The sequence below is a fragment of the Pipistrellus hanaki genome (assembly GCF_964339955.1).
Source record: "Pipistrellus hanaki genome assembly, chromosome: 1".
In the NCBI taxonomy this organism is placed as follows: domain Eukaryota; kingdom Metazoa; phylum Chordata; class Mammalia; order Chiroptera; family Vespertilionidae; genus Pipistrellus; species Pipistrellus hanaki.
Window position 1 is genome coordinate 205,291,717 of NC_140503.1, and position 20,468 is coordinate 205,312,184.

The 20,468-nt window shown below is 47.5% G+C and overlaps 1 protein-coding gene across 1 annotated transcript in view; it reads left to right on the forward strand.

Annotated features, from left to right (window-relative positions):
- Positions 1–17,878, forward strand: part of BOD1L1 (biorientation of chromosomes in cell division 1 like 1) — a 46,605-nt gene extending 28,727 nt beyond the window's left edge. Inside the window, exons 11-26 of the mRNA XM_084888785.1 lie at positions 190–254; positions 1,282–1,366; positions 3,013–3,056; positions 4,363–4,423; positions 5,874–5,944; positions 6,528–6,600; positions 8,819–8,898; positions 9,494–9,578; positions 9,940–10,013; positions 11,262–11,337; positions 11,420–11,454; positions 12,418–12,463; positions 14,268–14,317; positions 14,414–14,498; positions 14,900–15,062; positions 16,657–17,878. Coding sequence (XP_084744911.1) covers positions 190–254; positions 1,282–1,366; positions 3,013–3,056; positions 4,363–4,423; positions 5,874–5,944; positions 6,528–6,600; positions 8,819–8,898; positions 9,494–9,578; positions 9,940–10,013; positions 11,262–11,337; positions 11,420–11,454; positions 12,418–12,463; positions 14,268–14,317; positions 14,414–14,498; positions 14,900–15,062; positions 16,657–16,777 — 1,214 coding nt within the window. The 3' untranslated portion in view covers positions 16,778–17,878. The remainder of the gene's footprint in view (positions 1–189; positions 255–1,281; positions 1,367–3,012; positions 3,057–4,362; positions 4,424–5,873; positions 5,945–6,527; positions 6,601–8,818; positions 8,899–9,493; positions 9,579–9,939; positions 10,014–11,261; positions 11,338–11,419; positions 11,455–12,417; positions 12,464–14,267; positions 14,318–14,413; positions 14,499–14,899; positions 15,063–16,656) is intronic.
- The last annotated feature ends 2,590 nt before the right edge of the window (positions 17,879–20,468 follow it).

The following is a 20,468-nucleotide window of genomic DNA, read 5'->3' on the forward strand; positions in this document are numbered from 1 at the left end:
ATCTTAAATGACCCAGGCATTTCCTCGGGTAATTTTCATACATACTCCTTTTCCTCATTTTCTGTTGACTGCCAAAGAAAATGGCAAAGTGGTGGGCTGTGCTGGGTAAGAGCCTTCTGTTTCCTTTTGGTTCAGGATGTATTGTGCAAGCAAGTCTTACATTGCTTTAATGGCTTTGGCTTTCATTAGGCAGCGAAGAGTCTCCATCGTATGGCGTGGGAGGATTGGACTTGAAAGCCAGCTTGAAGACTGAGGTATGGCTGACGGTTCAGCTGCGCCGAGCTGTAAGTGTGTCCGTACCGTTTCCCCTGTGTGCAGCTCTCTTGTTGTCATTGAACTTAAGACACTTAAGTACAGTTAATGTTACATCCTGTGGTGGAGAGCCAAGAGCCTCCATCATCCCTGTATGTAGGGTCGTCATCAGTTCCATTTGCTCCAACCAGAAACCCGAGTCACCCAAGTTTAAGCCACGGCCAGTTCTCATAGGCTCCCTCCCAGAGTGTAACTGGAGTCCTCCTGTTTCTGGTTCTGCAGATGCTGCCCTAGTCTCCACCTCGCTTCAGTGGGTCCCTGCTAACTTCCTTCCTCTCCGGCCCCGCTCCTCTGATTAGCTCGGCCCTGGGCGCTAGCTTGAGAAATATAAATTAGGTCATGCCATTACCCTGCTTAAGATTTCCAGTGGCTTCCCATCATACTTAGAAGAAACCTGGCTTCTCATGGCCTTTGTGGTTTACATACTTTAATCGCTGTGTCCCCTTCTCAGCCTGCTCCCGAAGCGCCCTCCCAGCGAGCAGGGCAGTGGTAGGCAGGCAGGAGGGCTCGAAGGAGGACATGGAATTTAGCAAGTAGATACAAGTTCACCAGAGAAGGAACAGAAAGCATGCCAGTCAGGGAAGTCAGTTGTAGGCACAGAGGGAGGGTCCGTGGTGCATGGGAGGTACTGCATTGGTTTGGAGGTCCCGGCCTCGTGAGGGAGCAGTGCCGGTCAGGAAGGGCCTCAGTGTTGTACTAAACTGGAGTTTTAATGTAAAGCAGTAGGAGAGCCATTGATGGGTGAAATATGAAATTAGATTGATTTTTCGTTTTCTGGTGTTTTTTTGTTTGTTTGCTTGTAAAAGCCAACATGTATTCATTTTGAAATTTTGCACAGACTTGATGAAAGTAGCGTTTTATATTGTTACAAAACTCTGGGTGTTTTTTTAATTCGCTTGGGGTTAGATTTGCCTTCTTGTTATAAAAACCGCAGCTAAGTAACGTTTTATGGCAATTTGGACTTTTTAGACACTTGCACCAACGGTGGAAGACAGAGCTCCTGAAATTCCAGCACCATCAGAAAGTCCACGTGGGAGAAAGCCGGCTGGACGAGGTAAGCTCCTTTTAGCAGGTGTTCACGTCATCTTCCCTCGCATGTGGTTGTACCTTTCATTGCGGCTTAGCATCAGTAGCCAGCTCATCACAACGTGCTGACAGGATATATGAATTTGCCTTGCACGTTTTAAAATAGGTTAGAGAGAACCCTCTGATTTCATTTTTAACACAAACCTTTTCTTATGAAGTGCCATTTTCATAGGAGGTAACTTTATTTTTTTTTTTTTAAGATATATTGATTTTTTTTTTACAGAGAGGAAGGGAGAGGGATAGAGAGTTAGAAACATCGAGGAGAGAGAAACATCGATCAGCTGCCTCCCGCACACCTCCAACGGAGGATGTGCCCACAGCCCAGGTACATGACCTTGATGGGACTCGAACCTGGGACCTTTCAGTCCGCAGGCTGACGCTCTATCCATTGAGCCAAACTGGTTAGGGCAGGAGGTAACTGTTTAAATGTGATAGCTCCACTCATGGCAAACAGAAAGTTGCTTTGAGCAAGCTCTTGCTCCATCCCCAACATGTGTCTGTGCCTCCCTGCCCTCCTAGGGACTGGGGCTGTTATCACAGCTCATTTCCAAAAGGCAGGGATGCTGCTGTGCATCCTCCTGTCTACTAGTAACCCCCTTGCTCTGGGCCTGGGAGCCCTGGCCGGGCCCTGGTGACCACGCCTAAGCTGCTCCCCGCTTGCAGAGCCTTCCGGCCCGTCCACACCGCAGTCGTCAGTGGCCACTGCAGTCTTAGGAAAGTGCGTGCCCAGCGTCAGGAAGGATTAGGGCAGCAACACGCTCTGTGGTCCAGAACTTGTCTCCACTCAAAACTCATTGAGGGCCCCGAAGAGCTTTGTTGTGTGGATTAGACCTCTTGACATTTACCAAGTAGAAAACTGAGCCCTGGCCGGTGTGGCGTCCTCCCATGCACCAGAAGGTTGTTGGTTCGATTCTCGGGGCACATCTAGGTTGCAGGTTTGATTTCCCAGTGGGGGGCTTGCAGGAGGCAGCTGGTTGATCACAAATCCATGTTTCTCTTTCCCCTTCCCTCTCCCTTCCTCTCTCTGTAAAAATAAATTTTAAAACAATATTTTTTTTAAAAAAAAAAGAGGACACTTTGTAGGTTCTGAAGTCCTTTGTTCCCACAGTTATTCCAGATCCCTGTGTCTGGGTATGGTTCAGTAAGAGATGTACTTACGTAAAAGGAAGTTGTTTGAAAGAAAAATGTGCGTTCTGTCATGTTGATTAGAAGCAGTAGACCTTGTACTTGAAGTTTCCAAAGAATATAAATAGACCTTTGCTGTTCAAGGGGGAGGACCTAACTTTTCATCTGATGACCCAGCTTCGCACTGCGGCCTGCCTGTCTGGAGGTCTCCCACCCTGCTTCCGAGCTGCGGGGCTTTGGCCATGAGATCGGGGGTGAATTAGGGACACTGCCATTGCAGTCAAGACCGGCTGGCGGCTTTCATTGCTGTGGATACTCTGATAGAACGTAGACCAGAGAGAGTACGTGGTCAGAGTTATATAAGCCACAGGGGCAGCCAGACGCGTAGCATCTCAGCCCTGCCTGACTGCTCTGAGCATCTCTGAGTTGTTTCTTTGTGGTCCAGGCTCAGTACTCAGTTTCCTTATCTCTCACTGTCGTTTTGAACAGCTGACCAGCAGAGGGAGTCTGGGTTGGTGAACGCATCACTGAAGGTGAGTCGCTGTGGAGGCTCGTTTCCCTCGTGGTTGGGTGGTTTTGGTTTAGTGTTTGAGAGCCATGGGGGAGGACTTCCCTGTGCATTACTTAGGAGACAGGAGGCGGGCGGTAGCATGCTCTCCTCTCGAGTTCACCTAACCAGAATATTTACTTGTCCTTTTTCACATCCCACTATATCCACTGGTATCATGAAATATAGTTATTTTCCTCAAAAACAAAAAAGCCGCTCTGAATTTCCAGCACTGAATCTAGGCCAGTGTCACGAAAGAAGACCGAGGAAGCAGAAGGCGGCCCAGATTGCTGAGACCAGGATGCTCATCTGGGGCGCCAATGTTAGGAAATGTCAGAGAACCAGCCTTCCTGTCGTTTCTTGCTGCGTTGCAAGCCGGTTTGTGGCAGTCATTAACTGCGGTGCTGTGGACACAGCCTATTTTTGAGAACTAAAGTTGACTTTATGTTTTAGTGCAGTCTTTCTGAAAATACCAAGCTGTAATGGCCAGGTATACTTTTTTTTTCACATGTGGCTCTCATAATCCCTTTGGTGCCCTGAGATCATACCAGGAATGGACACTGTAAAACGCTTGTACACTGCAGGCAGCCACGATCTTTCCCCAGCCCCTGTGGCCTCAGGGGCCTCACCCTCTGGACACACCCCGTTTGGAGCTGGAAGCTCAGCACAGGCTGCTGAGAGAGAAGGAAGGAGAAGCCCATTGGTTTGGTTCAGGCTTTCCCTGCAGAGCTAGCGGGCGACTGTGAGCTCCCATCATGTGTCCTGTCCTCCCTCAGAGCTTCCCTCACTCCCTGAGTCCCCGCAGCTGCCTCCCCATCCAGGCACAGCCAGCCTTTCTAATTCTGGGTTTTTAACGTTTTAGGCTATTCTGAGACTTCCCCTCAGTAAAGAGAAACCAAAGGTGTAGTTGACAAGATTTGCCAAAGAGAAATCTTAGGACAGAACGACAGAATCCTTTAGCATTTTAAGTAAAGAGAAAAAAAAAAAAATCAAGAGGGATCATTGGATGGGAAGAAAAATCACAGAATTCAGGGATGTTTTCTTTCTTACTCTTTTGCGGCAATAATTTTAAAGGCAAGGAGAATAAGCACGTGAATGGTAATTGTTAATGGGGTCTTCCTCCAGAAGATGCTCTGTGCTCTTGAACTTGGGGTGAAAATGAAAAGAGCACGCATCCCAGCCTCTCTCAGCGTCCCCGCTAACATTAGATCATGCGCATCCCCTTTCCTTTCCCTCCTGCCTCCTAGACTTTTCAGATTATCCACAACTACAGTTTCCTATTGTATATTTAGGTGGAAAATTCAGGCTCAAGAACAAATGAAGACGTTCACAGCAAGTCTCAGAACAAAGAAGGTAAGTTAACTAATTTCCTAGGAGTCATTCTGCTAGCAGCTACAATGACACTTGTTAAATGCCTGGTGTGTCAGGCCCTGGGACAAGTATCCCTAGGTCTCCTCCCATTGAGTTGAGGTAATGCAGTCAGGTGAGGTGGAGTTGAGGAAACTGAGGCCTAAGAAGCCCAGGCTTAGTCAAGGCCAGGCAGGCAGTGTGTAAGCGATGCCTGGAGCACTAGAACTTGCCAGTGACCTCATGGTGGGCTCCGTTCCGTGCACATGCAGACATGCAGTTCCTGTGGTGTGCACTGCGGGAGAATGCTGAGCTGAGGGCGTGCGGGGTTAGTTCCTCATGGATGAGGGCTGTCACCTTTATGTCGGTCTCTCCCAGGGGTGGGGTTTCACTTCATGACGGAGAAGGCTGCCAACTCCAGAGGGATAATTCTCTTCTCCAACAGAACAGGGAGTTTGGCTTGTTCCTACCAATTTTGTTCATTCTGTATCTAACAATGGGGAAAGTGGTCTTAATCCCCGCTAAAGCTATTTTAGAGCGTGTTACACCATATTTCAAACCAGCAGAAGCAGCAGTAATTATAATCCACATGCTCACCACCTAATTTTGTCATAACTTAAAATTTATATTTGCTTCAGATGTTTTTTTTTTTTTTTTTTTTTTTTTTTAACATTATGGATACAGTTGAGTCTACATTATCCCATCCCAATCCCAGCCTCCTTGTATCTACCCCACAGAGACCCACCACTCTATTCACTGTGCATGTTCTCACACACAGTGCGCAGCCTGTGGTGAGAGCATTAGGAAGAGGGTATCTTGCAGAAACTCCACCACATTCCTTCGGCAGCACTGTGTTTGGAAAGGTTGTCATGTCCGTGTGTCTCCTCTAGTTACTTTCCTTCAGCTGCTCTGTGTTCTGGGTGTGACTAGACCAGTTCTTACTTTTTGGCTTCGTTAGGTTTTTAGTCACTTCTCCCATGACAAAGAGCTCCCCCATGTGTGATCCTGTCCCTGTTTCTGGGTACGTGTGTAGTGAGTGCACCTGTCCCTCCAGGTGTGGATTGCTGGGTCGGGAGACACTCCTCAGTTTGGCTGAATGTGCCAAAGTGTCCCCAGTGGCTTTTCAGTTGTCACCCCGCGCCTTCTCCCATGTGTGATTATCCTGTGGTTTGGGGGTTTGCTAACCTGGTGACTGAGAAGTGACGCCTGTTCTTGGGCACACACGCTGTGCTGCTGCCGGGGCCAGGAGGGGGGCTGTGAAGTCAGGGATCCTCTTCCCTCCCTGAACCCCTCTGTCTCACATCTGGAAATGGAAGTCCCAGCTTCCCTGGTGGTGTCCCGCCACGTCATCTGCAAAGTCTCCTCCTCTTTCCTTCCCCTGCCACACTCAGCCCTACAGTGGGTATTGGGATGAATCAATATTTAAGGTTGTTTTTCTTTTGTGCTTATTGCTCAGAGATCTCCAGTGCTAGAGATGACAGCACAGAAGCCAGACGGGGTCAAGGTGCTGAAGCAGATCCTACAGAGGTGGGTTTTCATAAGACACTTGGGGGTTTTGTGTTTTTACGGTATTTTCATGCGTGCACAGAGGCTTCACTCTGTGTATATGTCACAGATAAAGGGGAGGGTTGAGAGTTCGCCATATCACTGTGATCTGTGTCTGCTCAGCTAGTGCTCAGGTAATTGGACAGACTCCGGGGTGATTTGGATGTGTCCCTGTCGCACACTCAAGAATCTCTTTTCATGTCCTGCCTCTCATCTGCCCTTTCATGGGCCACTGAGGGGAGAGAAACACCCGTTAATTCATGTTGTGCCTTTGTCACGCATAGCCCGACTGCAGAGATGGCAACATGAGAAATGCTTTGTAAATGCATTTTAGAACTGTGTGAAGTATAGTGTGTAACCAGAGACAGATTTGATAGTTCATGTAGATTTACACTCGAATTGAAAAAAAGAAAAGACTCAAGCTAAACTAATCCAAATCTAGTTGCCAAAAGTGTTATTCTAGACTTTTATATGAAATTATATGAAGGTTAGAAGTTAATGTGTCTTGTTTCAGTGGGCAGGATATAAATCCAAGTGTCTTTAACAGGGTCATTCTTAATTTCAGGTGGAGGAGAAGGAAAAGCATACACCTAGGAGGAAAAGGAAGAAGCACTACCCCTCTTCAGAAGACGAACTGGGTACTTAGAACATTCATGTTCTTGTTTCAGGCGTATTTGAAAATCATGTTTTTTTTCACATGTGAAATAGTGGACCAAGAGCAGAAAATTCTAGAGGGTGGTACAGTTGACTCTTTAACAGAACGAGGGGTAGGGACCTTGACCACATACACAGTAGAAAATCTGAGTGCAACTTAGGTCAGCCCTACCTATGCACAGATTCCCAAACAAGGATAAAAAACGCAGTTGACCTTGAAGAATGTGGGTTTGAATTGCCTGAGTCCACATGTGTTCGTGTTTTTAAATCAAGCCCACGTGTTCATGGATGAATTGTAGTTGTTTACTTCCCAGCTCTTGAGTGTAGTTGGTTTCCAGACCAGCTTGACACCTGAAGGGTCTTTTATGGACTTGGTCCAGATTGCCTGCTGAGGAAGACCCTGCCCCTGGGACTCCTGCAGCCGGGGCCTGAGGCCCAGGCAGGCACCACCAAATTCCTTATTTTAGGTTGTGAACCAGTGCCCCACAGAGCTAGTGAAGCACTAAGGGTCCTAATGGCCCTCCTGAGCCTCGTTGGCTTCCTCCTGGTCTGTGGCAGTGCCGTCCAGCGGGAAAATGCCCGTATTTGTTTTGTCTAGAACAGTGGCTACTGCCGTGCGCTTGAATGTGGTCCATGTAAATGAAAGATTGAATTTTTTATTGTGTTCATACTTAATTACTTTAAATTTCAGGAGTCCCGTGTGGCTAGTGGCTACCATTACTGGACAGTGCAGAGATTTTTATACTTTAACTAGAGGCCTTGTGCATGACATTTGTGCACAGATAGGGTCCCCAGGTCCTCCCTTCCATGGCTGCTGGTCAAACTCCCATAGAGACACTTTGCACATTAGCCTTTTATATATAAAGATATCTGACACAAAGTACAAGTTCAGTAAACATCTATTTACATAAAAGGCTAAGTGACTAAACGTATGTCCGTCTATCAGACAGACCAACCAGCTGGTACGTATGACAGGAACTGGCAATTTAAAACTAAACCTTGACTAGCACATGGCAAGGCCGACCTGCCAGTATATATGATGCACAATGGCAATTTAAAAATCCTATATAATAAAAGCCTGATATGCTAATTGTCCAGTTGGCCAGTCAGTCGTTCAACCAAAGAAAGCATACTATGCTAATGATATGCTAAGGCCACTCAACTGCTCTCTATGACATGCACTGACCACCAGGAGGCAATCAACCAGTTGCTATGTTGTACACTGACCAACAGGGGGCAGATGCTCCAACTAGTAGGTTAGCATGCTGCTAAGGTCTAGTCAATCAAGTCTGAGCAAAACAGGCTGGACACGCCCTGGAGCCGTTCCACAATCTCTCCCTGGCTGGCCAACTCCCGTGTCTCTCTCCTTCCCAGTCATGCACCGGTGGGCTTCCTCGGCATGGTCTGTGCCCTCTTGTATTCTGGGACCCTTTAGGGGATGTTGGAGAGCCAGTTTTGGCCCAATCCCACAGGCCAGGCCGAAGGACCTGGTGTGTGAATTCGTATACCGGCCTCCAGTATACATATAAAGCTCTTGCTGGTGCCAGTTGCATGCGTTTCGATATGTCATTGTCGATCGTGAAGTTGGTTGACACTTCTATTATAGAGAAAGGGCGAGTAGTGATATTAAAATGTTTCTTCTAATTAATTTCCTTTCCGTGTGCGTGAATCCATGCACCAGGCCACTAGCTAAATAATATATGAGAAAAACTTTGCTTTTTTTAATAGGAAACAACTATTTTATAATTATTCATTTCATACTATATCTAGTTATTATCCATGGTAACATCCACATTCACAATAACTATGTGTAAGGTATTGTCACCATTTAATAAACAAAGAAAATAAGATCCTGAGAGATTCCCAGCCAGGCCCATGGTCTTCATCACTAACTGCACCTCATCAGAAACTCATTCAGGAAGTGGAGTATCCACATGCCCTCAGCCCTTTCCATAGAACTGCTGTGTTTGTGGTGACATCTGAGCATTTGTGGATTTTTATATTAGTATTTTTTTTTTTTTTTACTTTGCCAAGGCCAGTGTTCAGTGTTCAAATCACATGACACACATACCTTTAGAATACCTAGCATCTCTGAAGCACACGCCCCGGAAAGAAGTCTCAGACTGTCCTAAAACAGAACCGAGTGTTTCATTTCCCATGTAGCTTTTCTCCCTTTGTGATTCTGTCCAAACTGATTTTCAGACGATAATTCAGATGCCCCGGATTCCAAAATAGAAGCAGCACGGAAGCGGCGCTCTGAAGCCGAGCCACGGGATGCGAAGGTATCTTTCCGCACGCTGCTTTAAACGTCAGGAGCGACCCCGTCACTGCAGCCTGAGCACGTATATAGTTTTCCTCCCAGTACCCTCTTCCTTTATGACCCTCTCATAATAATCACTGTATTATCAGAGGTGTGTTTTTTAGGCTCAAAAAAAGAAACAAAAGGTACACTTTATTTTTTATTTTTTTAAATAATAAATTATACTTCATGTGCTTGTTATAAGATAGACACTAATAAAAATCCAAGTACAATTTTTTAAATTTATTTCATTAAATTTATTGCAAGTTCCCGTTCTCTTGCATTTTCTCTTGAAAACACCAAGTCTAGGGTGAGGGAGAAGAGCGGTTTCCGTTTTGCAGGGAGAAAACGGGCGGCTTTGGTGCTTTACACTTGAACCTTATCTCATGCCCTTCAGCCTTCAAAATTTGTGGCCTTTTTATACTTCTACTGGCAGCAACGTAGTTCCTTTTTAAAAGTTTACAACAGACTGTTTTAAAAGATCACTGGGGAATTGTTTTTTTAAAAAAAGGAAAACTTGGGAGGCTAAATGGGAGAGTTTGTAAAAGGCGTTTCTTGTCTTGTTCACTCCCGTGCAGGAAGAGAACACTGGAGATTCGGAAGAGGCATCTAAAACCAGTCCCAGCACACGCTCCGCTACCGCGAAGGCCACGGAGGAGCGAGGTGAGGGCATCTGCTGGTCGAAATGTGCTGGGAGGAGACTAACCGATCAGGCAGCAGCATCTCCGGCCAGGCATCCCCGACAGAAAGCACTCGCTCCTCGCTTCCCTCGACCATCCTGGCACACGCCTGCTTACCATCCTGGGGCTTCATATCCATGGGGCGTCGTTTCTGATTTGGGTCCTGTTCTACCCAAAGTGTGCTCCTTACCAGCTAACCAGACCCTGGCTTCTTATCTGTGGGGGCCTGGGCCTGGGCCTGAGAGTGGAGTACGTGTGTGGCAGGGCCTGTGTGGTCCCCGAGGTGGGGCCGGCGGTGAGGCTGACCCAGGTCCCCCACTGACTGAGCTCTGCCGATTCTATAGATGAGTACAGCGGTGGCGAAGCTGCTGGCGATAAGACAGAGCAGAATGACGATGACAACACTAAGTCTCAGGAGGTGAGTGAGGACGTTTTCATACTTGTTCCCATTTACTCCAGGACTAAAAACAAACAAAATGCTGTAACCTCAATTTTCTTTTGAAGGAGTTGAAGAAGTTGTGCCTTTTTATATAGTGCATTTTATCATTGTCATTTTGATTAATTGTGTTCTCTTCACCTTCATTTCATCCAAACATTTTTATGAGCCTATTTCTGTCCCAGCCGCACAGGGTCACCCAGAACTGTCCTCACAGTCCATGGCTGCCCACACAGCGGGGGCTGCTGCGCCCCGGCTCTGGGCGGGCAGAACGGGAGCAGCAGCCCGTGTGCAGGCCTGCGGGGTCCCACGGGACCAGGTTTTGAGGCCTGGCAGAGGCTCCTGGGAGGCTCTGTCCATTCGGATTTGCAGAGAGCCTCGTGGGGCACATAACCACAGTGGCCTGGGACAGGACTTTGAGTCCAGGAAACAGCCTGAGCCCCCGCCAGGCCTTCTAAATAGCCATTGCCTACTTTGCCGGACTTATTTTATATATATATATATATATATATATATATATATATATATATATACACACACACACACACACACATATACATGTATATACATATACATATATATATGTATGTATGTATGTATGTATATATATTATTGATTTTTTACAGAGAGAAGGGAGAGAGATGGAGAGTTAGAAACATCGAGGAGAGAGAAACATCGATCAGCTGCCTCCTGCACACCCCTTACTGGGGATGTCCCCACAACCAAGGTACTTGCCCTTGACCGGAATCGAACCCGGAACCCGGGACCCTTCAGTCCACAGGCCTCCGCTCTATCCACTGAGCCAAACCGGTTTTGGCTTGCCGGACTTTTTAATCATTCTTTGTTTTCTCATACTCTAAATGAGAAATTCAGTGGCCCCCTTTCTTCTTTATAAGGAATACCGTGTGGTCACAAGGGACTAGACTGGATCCGAATGTAAATGGGTGTGCGTGTTTATTCAGAAGTGAAAGCCAACACCAGGCGCCCACTGGCACTGCCTCATTGTCTCAGAATTCTCACAACCGAGAGTTCACGCTGCAGTGGCCAGCGTTGGAGGGGAGGGGACGGCACTGAGAAAAGAAGTTCTGAGCCCAATGTCCTGTGTGTTTTAAGTGACAGAGCCAGGATCGGAGACCTCCAGGATTGACCCCGACTCTTGTTTTGAGAAAATGACATGTGATCTGTGTGATGGCAGGTAAAATGCAGATGTATTTCTTCCTCTCCCCTTAGGAAGACCAGCCGGTGGTCATTAAGAGGAAGAGAGGAAGACCTCGGAAACACCCCGTGGAAACAGCATTAAAAACAAGTGGGTACTTGGTGTGTTTGTAGTTCACACAGGACGTTTTCAAACTGGTTTTCTAAGTGAGGTTTGTTTTTGCACTTTTCAGAAGAAGACGGCAAAGCAGATGCCGGCGTTGTCGCTGTAAGTAATTGCAAAAGATGAGAACGCTTCACATTTGCTCTTGACCTAGAATGGGTGTGCCGCAGCGTCTAATATTCCAAACAACTTCATTCTTTAGCAGTATTGGAAAGCTTTAAAAGGCTTTCTTTTTTTCTTTTTTTTTTTAAATATATTTTATTGGTTTTGTACAGAGAGGAAGAGAGAGATAGAGAGCTAGAAACATCGATGAGAGAGAGTCATCGATTAGCTGCCTCTTGCACACCCCTTACTGGGGATATGCCCGCAACCAAGGTACATGCCCTTGACCGGAATCGGACCCGGGACCCTTCAGTCCCCAAGCCGATGCTCTATCCATTGAGCCAAACCGATCTCGGCTAAAAGGCTTTCTTAAGGAAAATATTGAATAACCTTTCAATTACTATCTTACTGCTAATATTTTCACTCAGCATTGTTGGTTCCTCAGTCTGCTTCCTTCCTCATGTGAGAGTTTGGTTACATAAAAGTTTTCTAGGCACTTACCTTCTGTGGCCACCCTTAATTCACTGTATCCAGATTTCACAGCGGGAGTGAGCTTTGGTGACAGCATCATCAGAAGGACAGACATGTCTGCTAAACTACAAAGGGCTGTGGGATTTAGCCATGACATGGGGCCAGCCACATGGTCCTTTGAGAGTCCATTTCCTTGGGTACCATAGAATAATTGTAAGACAGCAGAACCAAAGGGCCCATGTGAATGCATTTCCCAGTGAGCGAGCTGGCCATGGGCGATGGGGACTGTTCACAGTGGGCTGTGCTGTGTGTCCTCCAGTCCCAGGGAGGAGGCTGTGGCAGCCCCGATAAATGCATGGTGTCATGTTCGCTTGGTGTTCTTCATCCCCTGCAAAAAGTAGGACCCAAATGTCCTGTCTATTTAAATGGAGGTCCTATACCTTCTCTCTATGTGCTGATGACAAATGCTAACTTCGGTGTTTTGTTTAAATTTAGGTAGAACAGTCTCCCCCTGGCGGCAAACTGAAAGTAGTGCAAGCAGGTGTGTACCTACAGCATTGCTCTGTGTGATATAACAAAGGCATGAGGCTGCTGCAGGAGTAGCTTTACAGTTTCATGGTTTCTCACTGGAGTGGGTGGCCTCCTTGGAGAAGACAGCTGTCCTTCAGCCGTGAGAGACTGTGCCTGTTGGCTTTCCCTGTGATTGGAGCCATTCTTGGTTTTAGAAGTCTGGGAAGCCTTCAGGGAAGAGCAGGAAGGCAAGAAAAAGCAAACTAGGGAAGTCACTTTGCCATGTGCAAACCATAACTTAATGGGCATGTGTCCGGGAGAAATAAACCAGCCTCGGGGTGGGCACTATAAAGAGCCTATTCTCAGAAGAAGAATTTCTAAAGCAGCTTTTGCAGTGTCAAAGCCAGGATCCAAGAGATAAAATTGTTTCAAGTATCTGTGTCCTGGTTCCAACTGTTGATGGCGATTAGCTCCGGATGCTGGGATGATGGGCACATCCATATTTTTTGTTACTGTTGCCTACATTTTCCAGAATGTTTTACAATGTGTACGTATTCATTTCATGGTCTAACAGTTTCACATAAAAACAAGAAGAGCCACTACGGGGTTTTGTAGGTTTGACACAGGCAAAAAGATGGGTGTGGCAGCTATTTTGGGTCAAATCAGGAGGAGATGTATTCTGATCACCAAGGTCAAGCAAAAGGAGAATGTAAGTTTCTCCACATTTAACACGTATGATCTGTGATCATACTCTAGTTTTTCTTATTTCTTGGAAGATTGTTTGTTTGCTTTTAAAGGGAGATTCTGCTTATGCTTGGCTTTTAACTAATTTTTACTCACAATATAACAATATTTTAAGTCCATATAGCAAGGATTTTTATAACTCGAACGGCCTTTAAGGGGTCCACTGTAAGCTGTGTGCTCGTGTTTGGGGTTGGTTAGCAGTGGTGGTGTGAATCAGGGTAATAATGACCAGCTGAAAGCGGGGTGGTTCTTTGGGGGCTCTTTTCTCGATTCAGCTCTTCCAGGTGTGCTCATCTGTTGACTGCAGAGGGGGGACTGCTATGGTCTCCTCACTGATAAGTGTCTGGGTTGTGAGCGTCTTAGGAGGATTCTGTAATCCAGCTGTTGGAAGATAGTGTATTGAACTCTAAGCTGCATTTTTCTTACCAAGACACAGGGAGTTATAATTCCTACCAAAAGCAAATACATGAAGAATAGGCATATATAAACCAATAGTGTCTTAAAATGTTTTGTTTTTTTTTTAATTTTCTTTTTAGTTACCATAATGTAAGTACTTGGAGTCAAAGAATTCCAACTGTCACCAGTTTCTCAGTTTTGTGATGAACAAATGGCTTAAATGAAGTTACTGGAGCCTCTGTTTGCTTGTTTTTTTGTTTTGTTTTTTGTTTTTTTTCCTAACTATATAATGGGACTGTAATATTTACAGAGTTACATTGAGCTTACAGAGTTACATTGAGCTTCCAGTAGAGTCTGCAATCCTGACCCCAGTTCCTGGTGCTCTTGGGGGCCGCTCCCTGGCCCCGCCTCCTCCTTTTCTAGGTTCAGAGCCTGTGAGCTGAGAGGGACCGTAAAGGTGATCTAACCCCACTCCTCATCCCGAGGCTCCGGGAATTTCGGTGATTTGCCCAGATCACAGAGCTTAAACCTTCAGTGTGTGACTCACATCCCAATGTGCCAGCTATTCAGGCTCAAACAGACATGATGAATTGTGTGAAAAATCCATTCATGAGCACTGGTGTGTTCATAGGCCACAGGCCATGTAAATGTTACGCTGATGAAGTACTAACACCGAGGTTTCCCTTTTCTTGAAGATGAGTCCAGCAAAGAATCAGGTGCCCAGCAAGAAAAGAGCGGAAGCAACGTAAGTGCTGCTTTTCTTACCAAGACGCGGCCTTTCGAGATACACTCAGTGCATGCTCAGCGGCCACCCTTTCACCTCTAACGTAACTGCTTCTAGGAGGACGGCGACGAGAAGACCGTGGCAGGTTCCCGGCGGCGAGGGAGGAAGCCCAAGCGTTCGCTCACCTCGTCCGACGATGCCGGTACGTTCCCCGCGATTGCTCGGCTGCAGAGCCGCCTCCTCTCAGCGCCGCCCTCCGAGTTTCTCTCCGGGTGAGAAAATTCCGTGGGGCACAGCTGGTATTCACGTTACATAAATACGTGTGAAGCGGCTCTAATCCCGTGTCAGAAGTGCTACGTCCCAGATGCTCTGGGTCCGCGTGAAGTGTGCACGAGCGCTGGCTGCGCGCTGCCTAAGTAAACTCTCCCGGATGTGTTTGAGGCTAAGCTAAACAGTTGAGAGTCGTCAGTGCCGAAACCCAGAGGAAATGGAAAACCACTCCTGCCTGCAGGTCCCTACACCCCGGGCTCTGAGCCCCGGGCCCCGGCCGGGGAAGCATGTAGGGAATTGTACAATCCAGGTGTGACTCTTCTCTTTGAGCAGAATCCTCGGAACCGGAAAGGAAACGCCAGAAGTCGGTTTCCGAAGCCACCGAGGACAGGAAAGACCAGGAGTCAGAAGAGGAGGAGGAAGAGGAAGAGGAAGAGGAAGAGCCCGAGCCCTTGGGGGCCACCACCAGGTCTGCCGCCAGGGCAGAGGCCCAGAGGTAACGGGCCCACAGGGCTCCCAGAGGCCTTTGCATGCCAGGGAGCCCATGCTCTCAGTCCCTGATGTTTCATTCTCCTTGGGGAACCTGTTTCCAGCTTCCACCGTTACTGGGATCACAGTCTTTGCTAGGCTTCAGAGACCTGTTCGGTGGAAGCCTTTACACGTTCTTTATCGACTGCTTGTAGGTGTCTGATACGCTGATCACCAGGGTGAAAACAGCACAGGCACAGCTTCGCTCCAGCGAGCGAGGGCGGGGCCTCCAACCAGTCTCCGGAAAAGGCTGCTCACGGGAAATTGCCCACATGAGACCATTGTCAGCTTACTTATCTAGTCATGTCATATTTCCCAAACCCTGGTCTGGCCAGAGGCCTCTGGGAAATAGTACGACTGTCCAGTGTGCTTGCACAATCCCTTATTTCTCCATGTCATTTAACATCAGGGGCTTGGCATACTGCTGTTACCACCAGTGTTCCCCGCCCCACCACCCTTTTCAGAAATGTTACGTCACTTTGTAGTTTAATAGTTTTTCTGAAGTGGCACTCTTTTCTGTTTGCAATGTGATGCACAGCTGTTAATTTTGCTACCATCATCTGTAATCTCCTTATCCAAGATCAAAAGGTTCAGGAAAATTTATCTCTAGAACATCACTTATTAGCACCTGCCAGGGGAGTGCCGTATGTTCACATAGAGCACATGTGTCAAACACAAGGCCCGCGGGCCAAATCCAGCCTGCCAGGCCTTGCAATGTGGCCCGCACCGCGCTGTCATCACTGCACTCCGCTGTCAGTTTATGACATTGTCAGTTTATGACTGTTCAGTAAACCATTCGGCCCGCGATTTAGGCTGGATTTTAGATTTTGGCCCCTTCTCTGATTGAGTTCGACACCCCTAACATAGAGGCTGAAAATCAACCCACTTAACCATTCCTCCCAGTTTGTCATTAGCAGCCACTGGGCCTTGGGGTAACCCTCAGAGACTCGGACTGTCGAGCTGGAAACTTGAGGAGCCCAGGTGGCTGGGTGGGAGGTGGTCCCGTGTGTGTGTGTGTGAGAGGGGCAGCTCAGACCAATAGAAGACACGTCACAGACTCTAGATCAGGGGAGAGTGAGTGCAGGAGCCAATGCCCTGTGCCAGGTGCAGGACACGCCAGCACCACCGCCTCCCTCTCAGTTGGGCCCCCTCAGCAAGTCCCACTGGCCTCCTCGGCGTCTTCAGTGAGTCTCTCAGAATAGCTGTTGTGTCTGCCTTTTAAACCCCCTCTTCAGAAGTCCGTGTCCCCTGACTTAGCGGAGCATGCCTTACATGCGCCTATGGTGCAGGTGCCTTGGCAGGGTGATGGGTTCCGGGCACCCCATCTTCACCGTCCCCGCGTCCACACAGATTCTCAGGGTGCGGAGGGGTCCTGGTGGGTCAGTACCGCTGAGAGCTGGGTATCAGGCACTGCGCCAGCACTGCAGCTATGGGTTAGCAGCCGGCTTTCTCTTCTGGGCGCTCAGGTCAGAAACCTTCCTTCCATCTTTTCAAAGAACTCCCAAGTCCTTCAGAGCAGCTCCTCTGACCCCTCACCCCGGCCTGGCTCTTGTCCCCTGCAGGTCGAAGGCACAGCTGTCCCCTTCCACCAAGCGCAAGAGGGAGGCCAGCCCGCCTGGGGCCCGCACGCGAGGCCAGCAGCAGAGAGTGGAGGAGGCGCCCGGGAAGAAGGCAAAGCGGTAATGTGCCAGCTGCCCTGGCCCTGAGCCCCGCGTCCTGAGCCCGAGCGGTCTCGATGGAGAAGAGGGAGGTGGTGCCAGCCTCGCCGTCAGCCGGCTTTCCCCTGGAAAGGACATGCATGTGCAAGCTTTCCTCCTCATGTTTTAAACAGCTTCATAAACTATTGTCCATAGAAGGTATTATGTACATTCACTTCCGCTAAAGGAAAATAAGTTTACTTTGTATCTGAACTCAAGACAAAGGAGCTGTATATTTTAACAATGGATACTGGGCTTTCCCCGGGGCACACCACCAACCCACCTCCACCCATCGGACGCCAGGCCGCCCTCGGGTCCCCTGTGTACAGTATACAAACATGTAAAAATAGGTTGTATTTTACTCTGAGTATGATGCTAATCAATGAACACTTTATTTATTTTACAGAGAAAACTTATCTGTGAACTTTACTATATATCTGTTTATTATTTTATTACTTTTTTTAATTAGTGGAAGGGTTTTAACGGCTGTGCGGGCATTAGATGTGCTTTAGGACTGCCTGCCCCATACCTGTCGCAGCCTGGCCTGGCATGAGCCCCGGAGCCTCCGCGCATGCGGCCAGCGAAGTAGCTTAGCGCACGAGCAGTGGCGGCTCGGTGTTTTAGGATGTAGCGTGTTTTAGATGATCCTCGCATCTGACGTCACCACCAGCCCACGGGCGGGAGGGCTCTGGTCCCGGTGGTGATGCGGCAGCAACCCCTCCGCCCGTGGCCGTGGCCGTGGCCTTCTGCCGCCCCCAGGCCGAGCCCTGTTCTCTCCCATCACCTTATCACCTTGACCGGAAGGGAAACGCTTGGAAGATCAGGTCCCTGCTATCATGATTCAGGATTTTGTGTTGTTTCCTGCACAGTTACTTCAGGATCGAGACTGGCTTTGCTGCCAGGTCCTTTTTTAAACACCGTCAACTCCCATACGAGCAAACTGTCCAACTCACATTTTTCATAAGATTTAACTGTTCTTACGATCAAATTCGTCTCTAGCGATGATGTGATGAGTTGCCAAATAATTGAGATTATTTTAAAATGTTTTATTCATATTCTTGTTTTGTAATTAAAATTTACATTCCGTGTGTGTGAATTTTTTTTTTTTTTTTGACTCAATGTAAAGTGGATATTTCTGTCATTTTACATGGTTTCTTACTGAGATTTTATATATAAATTATAAAATGTTTCCCAAAACTTTAGTGGTAAGAATTTTTTCTTTCCTGAACTTTACAATTTCTCCCTTTGAAAGCCATTTCTTCTCTTTAGACACGTTCCATTTTCACATTTCAATAGTCGGTGAGAGCGTCCCTCTTGATAGAATTGAATATGAGGTGACATTGCTCTTCTGACAAGATTCGTGGAGAATTGACAAAGTAGTATGTAGTTCCGGTCCACTCATTTTCACTAAAGACGCTATCACAATATACTAAGCCCATGGTCGGCAAACTGTGGCTCTCGAGTGTGGCTCTTCCACAAAATATCACAGCCTGGGCAAGTCTATTTTGAAAAAGTGGTGTTAAAAGAAGTTTAAGTTTAAAAAATTTGGCTCTCAAAAGAAATTTCAATCGTGCTAATGATATTTGGCTCTGTACTAAGCTATCCATTTGCCTGTCATGGTCTTCAGATTGTTTCTGGGTTAACATTTCTATGAATATTCTACAAGTATTTTGCAGGCAGACCTTTCCAAACTTACCTTTGTACATTCAGGAAGTGATATTTGTTGGCACATAGAGGTAAGTGGGCAGACAAGGCTGGCTATTGTCTCTAGGTCATTAACCTGTGAACCAGAGCGCCAGCCCACCCAGCACTTTGAAGGCTAGGACTTCAATGGAGCTCCGGCCCCCATGCCAAGACACTGGCTTTCTGCTCCAGGGTACAACTGCTCATGCCTAGGGTGGGCGTGTTTTCACTCTGCAGGATAAAGCCGAATTGGTTCCCAGATGCTGTTGCCACGCTGTGTTCCTGCCAGCGGTGTACTGCTCTTCCCTGGCATGTGGTTCAGTCCAGGCTGCTTCAGCTGTGCCTCTGGACAGTGGGAAAGATCTCACTGTGGTGAGATGCTCAAGGAAATCGAACATCTTTCCATGTATTTATTTCCATCCATGCTTCCTCTCCTGTGAAATGCCTGTTCGTGTCTTGTGTCCATTTTGTTCTTTGTGGCTGTTTTGTTTGTTTGGTTGGTTGTTTTTTGCTGACTCGTAGGAGTTCTTCATATATTCTTATATGAAGATATAAGCATCTATACTAATAAAAGGGTAATATGCTCATTAGACTGGGTCCACCAGCCATCTTCCGGATGTCCAACTTCCTTCTGGACAAAGCCACGGTGGCAGGGGCCGAGGCGAAAGCGGTTAGGGGCAATCAGACCAGTAGGGGAGCAGTTAGGGGGTGACCAGGCTGGCCGGGGGGCAGTCAAGGGGTGATCAGGGGAAGCAGTTAGGAGGTGACCAGGCCAGCAGGGGACCAGTTAGGGGGCAATCAGGCAGGCAGGTGAGCAGTTAGGAGCCCTCAATCCCAGATTGTGAGTCAGACATCCCTGAGGGGTCCCGAATTGGAGAGGGTGCAGGCCAGGCTGAGGGACTGCCCCCACCCCCAGTCCCGTGCATGAGTTTCATGCACCTGGCCTCTAGTATCTATACATTCAGCATAATAAAACTTTGTGTATATGTGTTGCGAATACCCTCCAACACACACACACATATGCACAATGTGTAGTTTTTTCATTTTCTTTATGGTACTTTCTGGTGAACAGTTTTTAATTTTAATGTAAGTGGATAGAAACTTCACTTTGTGGTTCTTGGTGCATCTTGGCTGAAAATCAATAATCTAAAAGCTTTGATGTTTTGCCTCCCATGTTTATGACATAGAGAAGAAAGAGCAATATTAATGCATGACCCAGGAAGCCAAGTTCACAGAGGGGTTTAGGCCAAACTCCCGGCACCAGCAGATTTTAATGTGATCCGAGGCCAGAGGCACACGACTGGGTCAGCTTGGGTCAGACTGCTTCAGTCTGTACTGGCTGTCTCGCCCACTGGGGTCTGTCTCTAACCATTGCCCTTCACATCTATTCCCTTTTAGATTCTTTAACACCTGTTTCCCACACCGTCCTCTTGTTTGTTTGCTCCCCTATTTTGCTGAAGCACTAGCATCTAAGAAATGGCTTCTGCCATAAGTAAGAATCTTAGAGACACCCAGCATCGAGCTTACTAATAACGCCGAAGATATAAGTAGACGCTGGCAAAAGTGAGGTCGAGAGCTCGGGACAGCCGACCTTCCTGGGGTGACCTGGCCAGTGTGAAGTTCTCCAGGGAGCTGTGTCCCCGTGAACCACTAGGTTGCCAGGGGTTTTTCTTTGTGTGCCTTGTTCCTGGAGAGACCAAGCACCTTCCACTAAAGACCTTCCATGAGTACCCACTCCCCCTGCAGCTGTTTGTCTGAAGGTCAAACACTAAAGTGGACAAGGATTTCTACCTCCAGGTCACTTTCCTCCTGTGCTGGGCACCCCTCACTGTTGGACTGAGGGCCTGACGCCAACCATTCTCTTCTCTTCTACTGCATCCTGCACAGACCTTGTCTTGGGGTGCAGCCCGCTATTGGGAACCACATCAGCTCTTTTTTTTTTTTTTTTTTTTTAATTGATTTCAGAGGAGAAAGAAGAGATAGAGGGAGAGAGA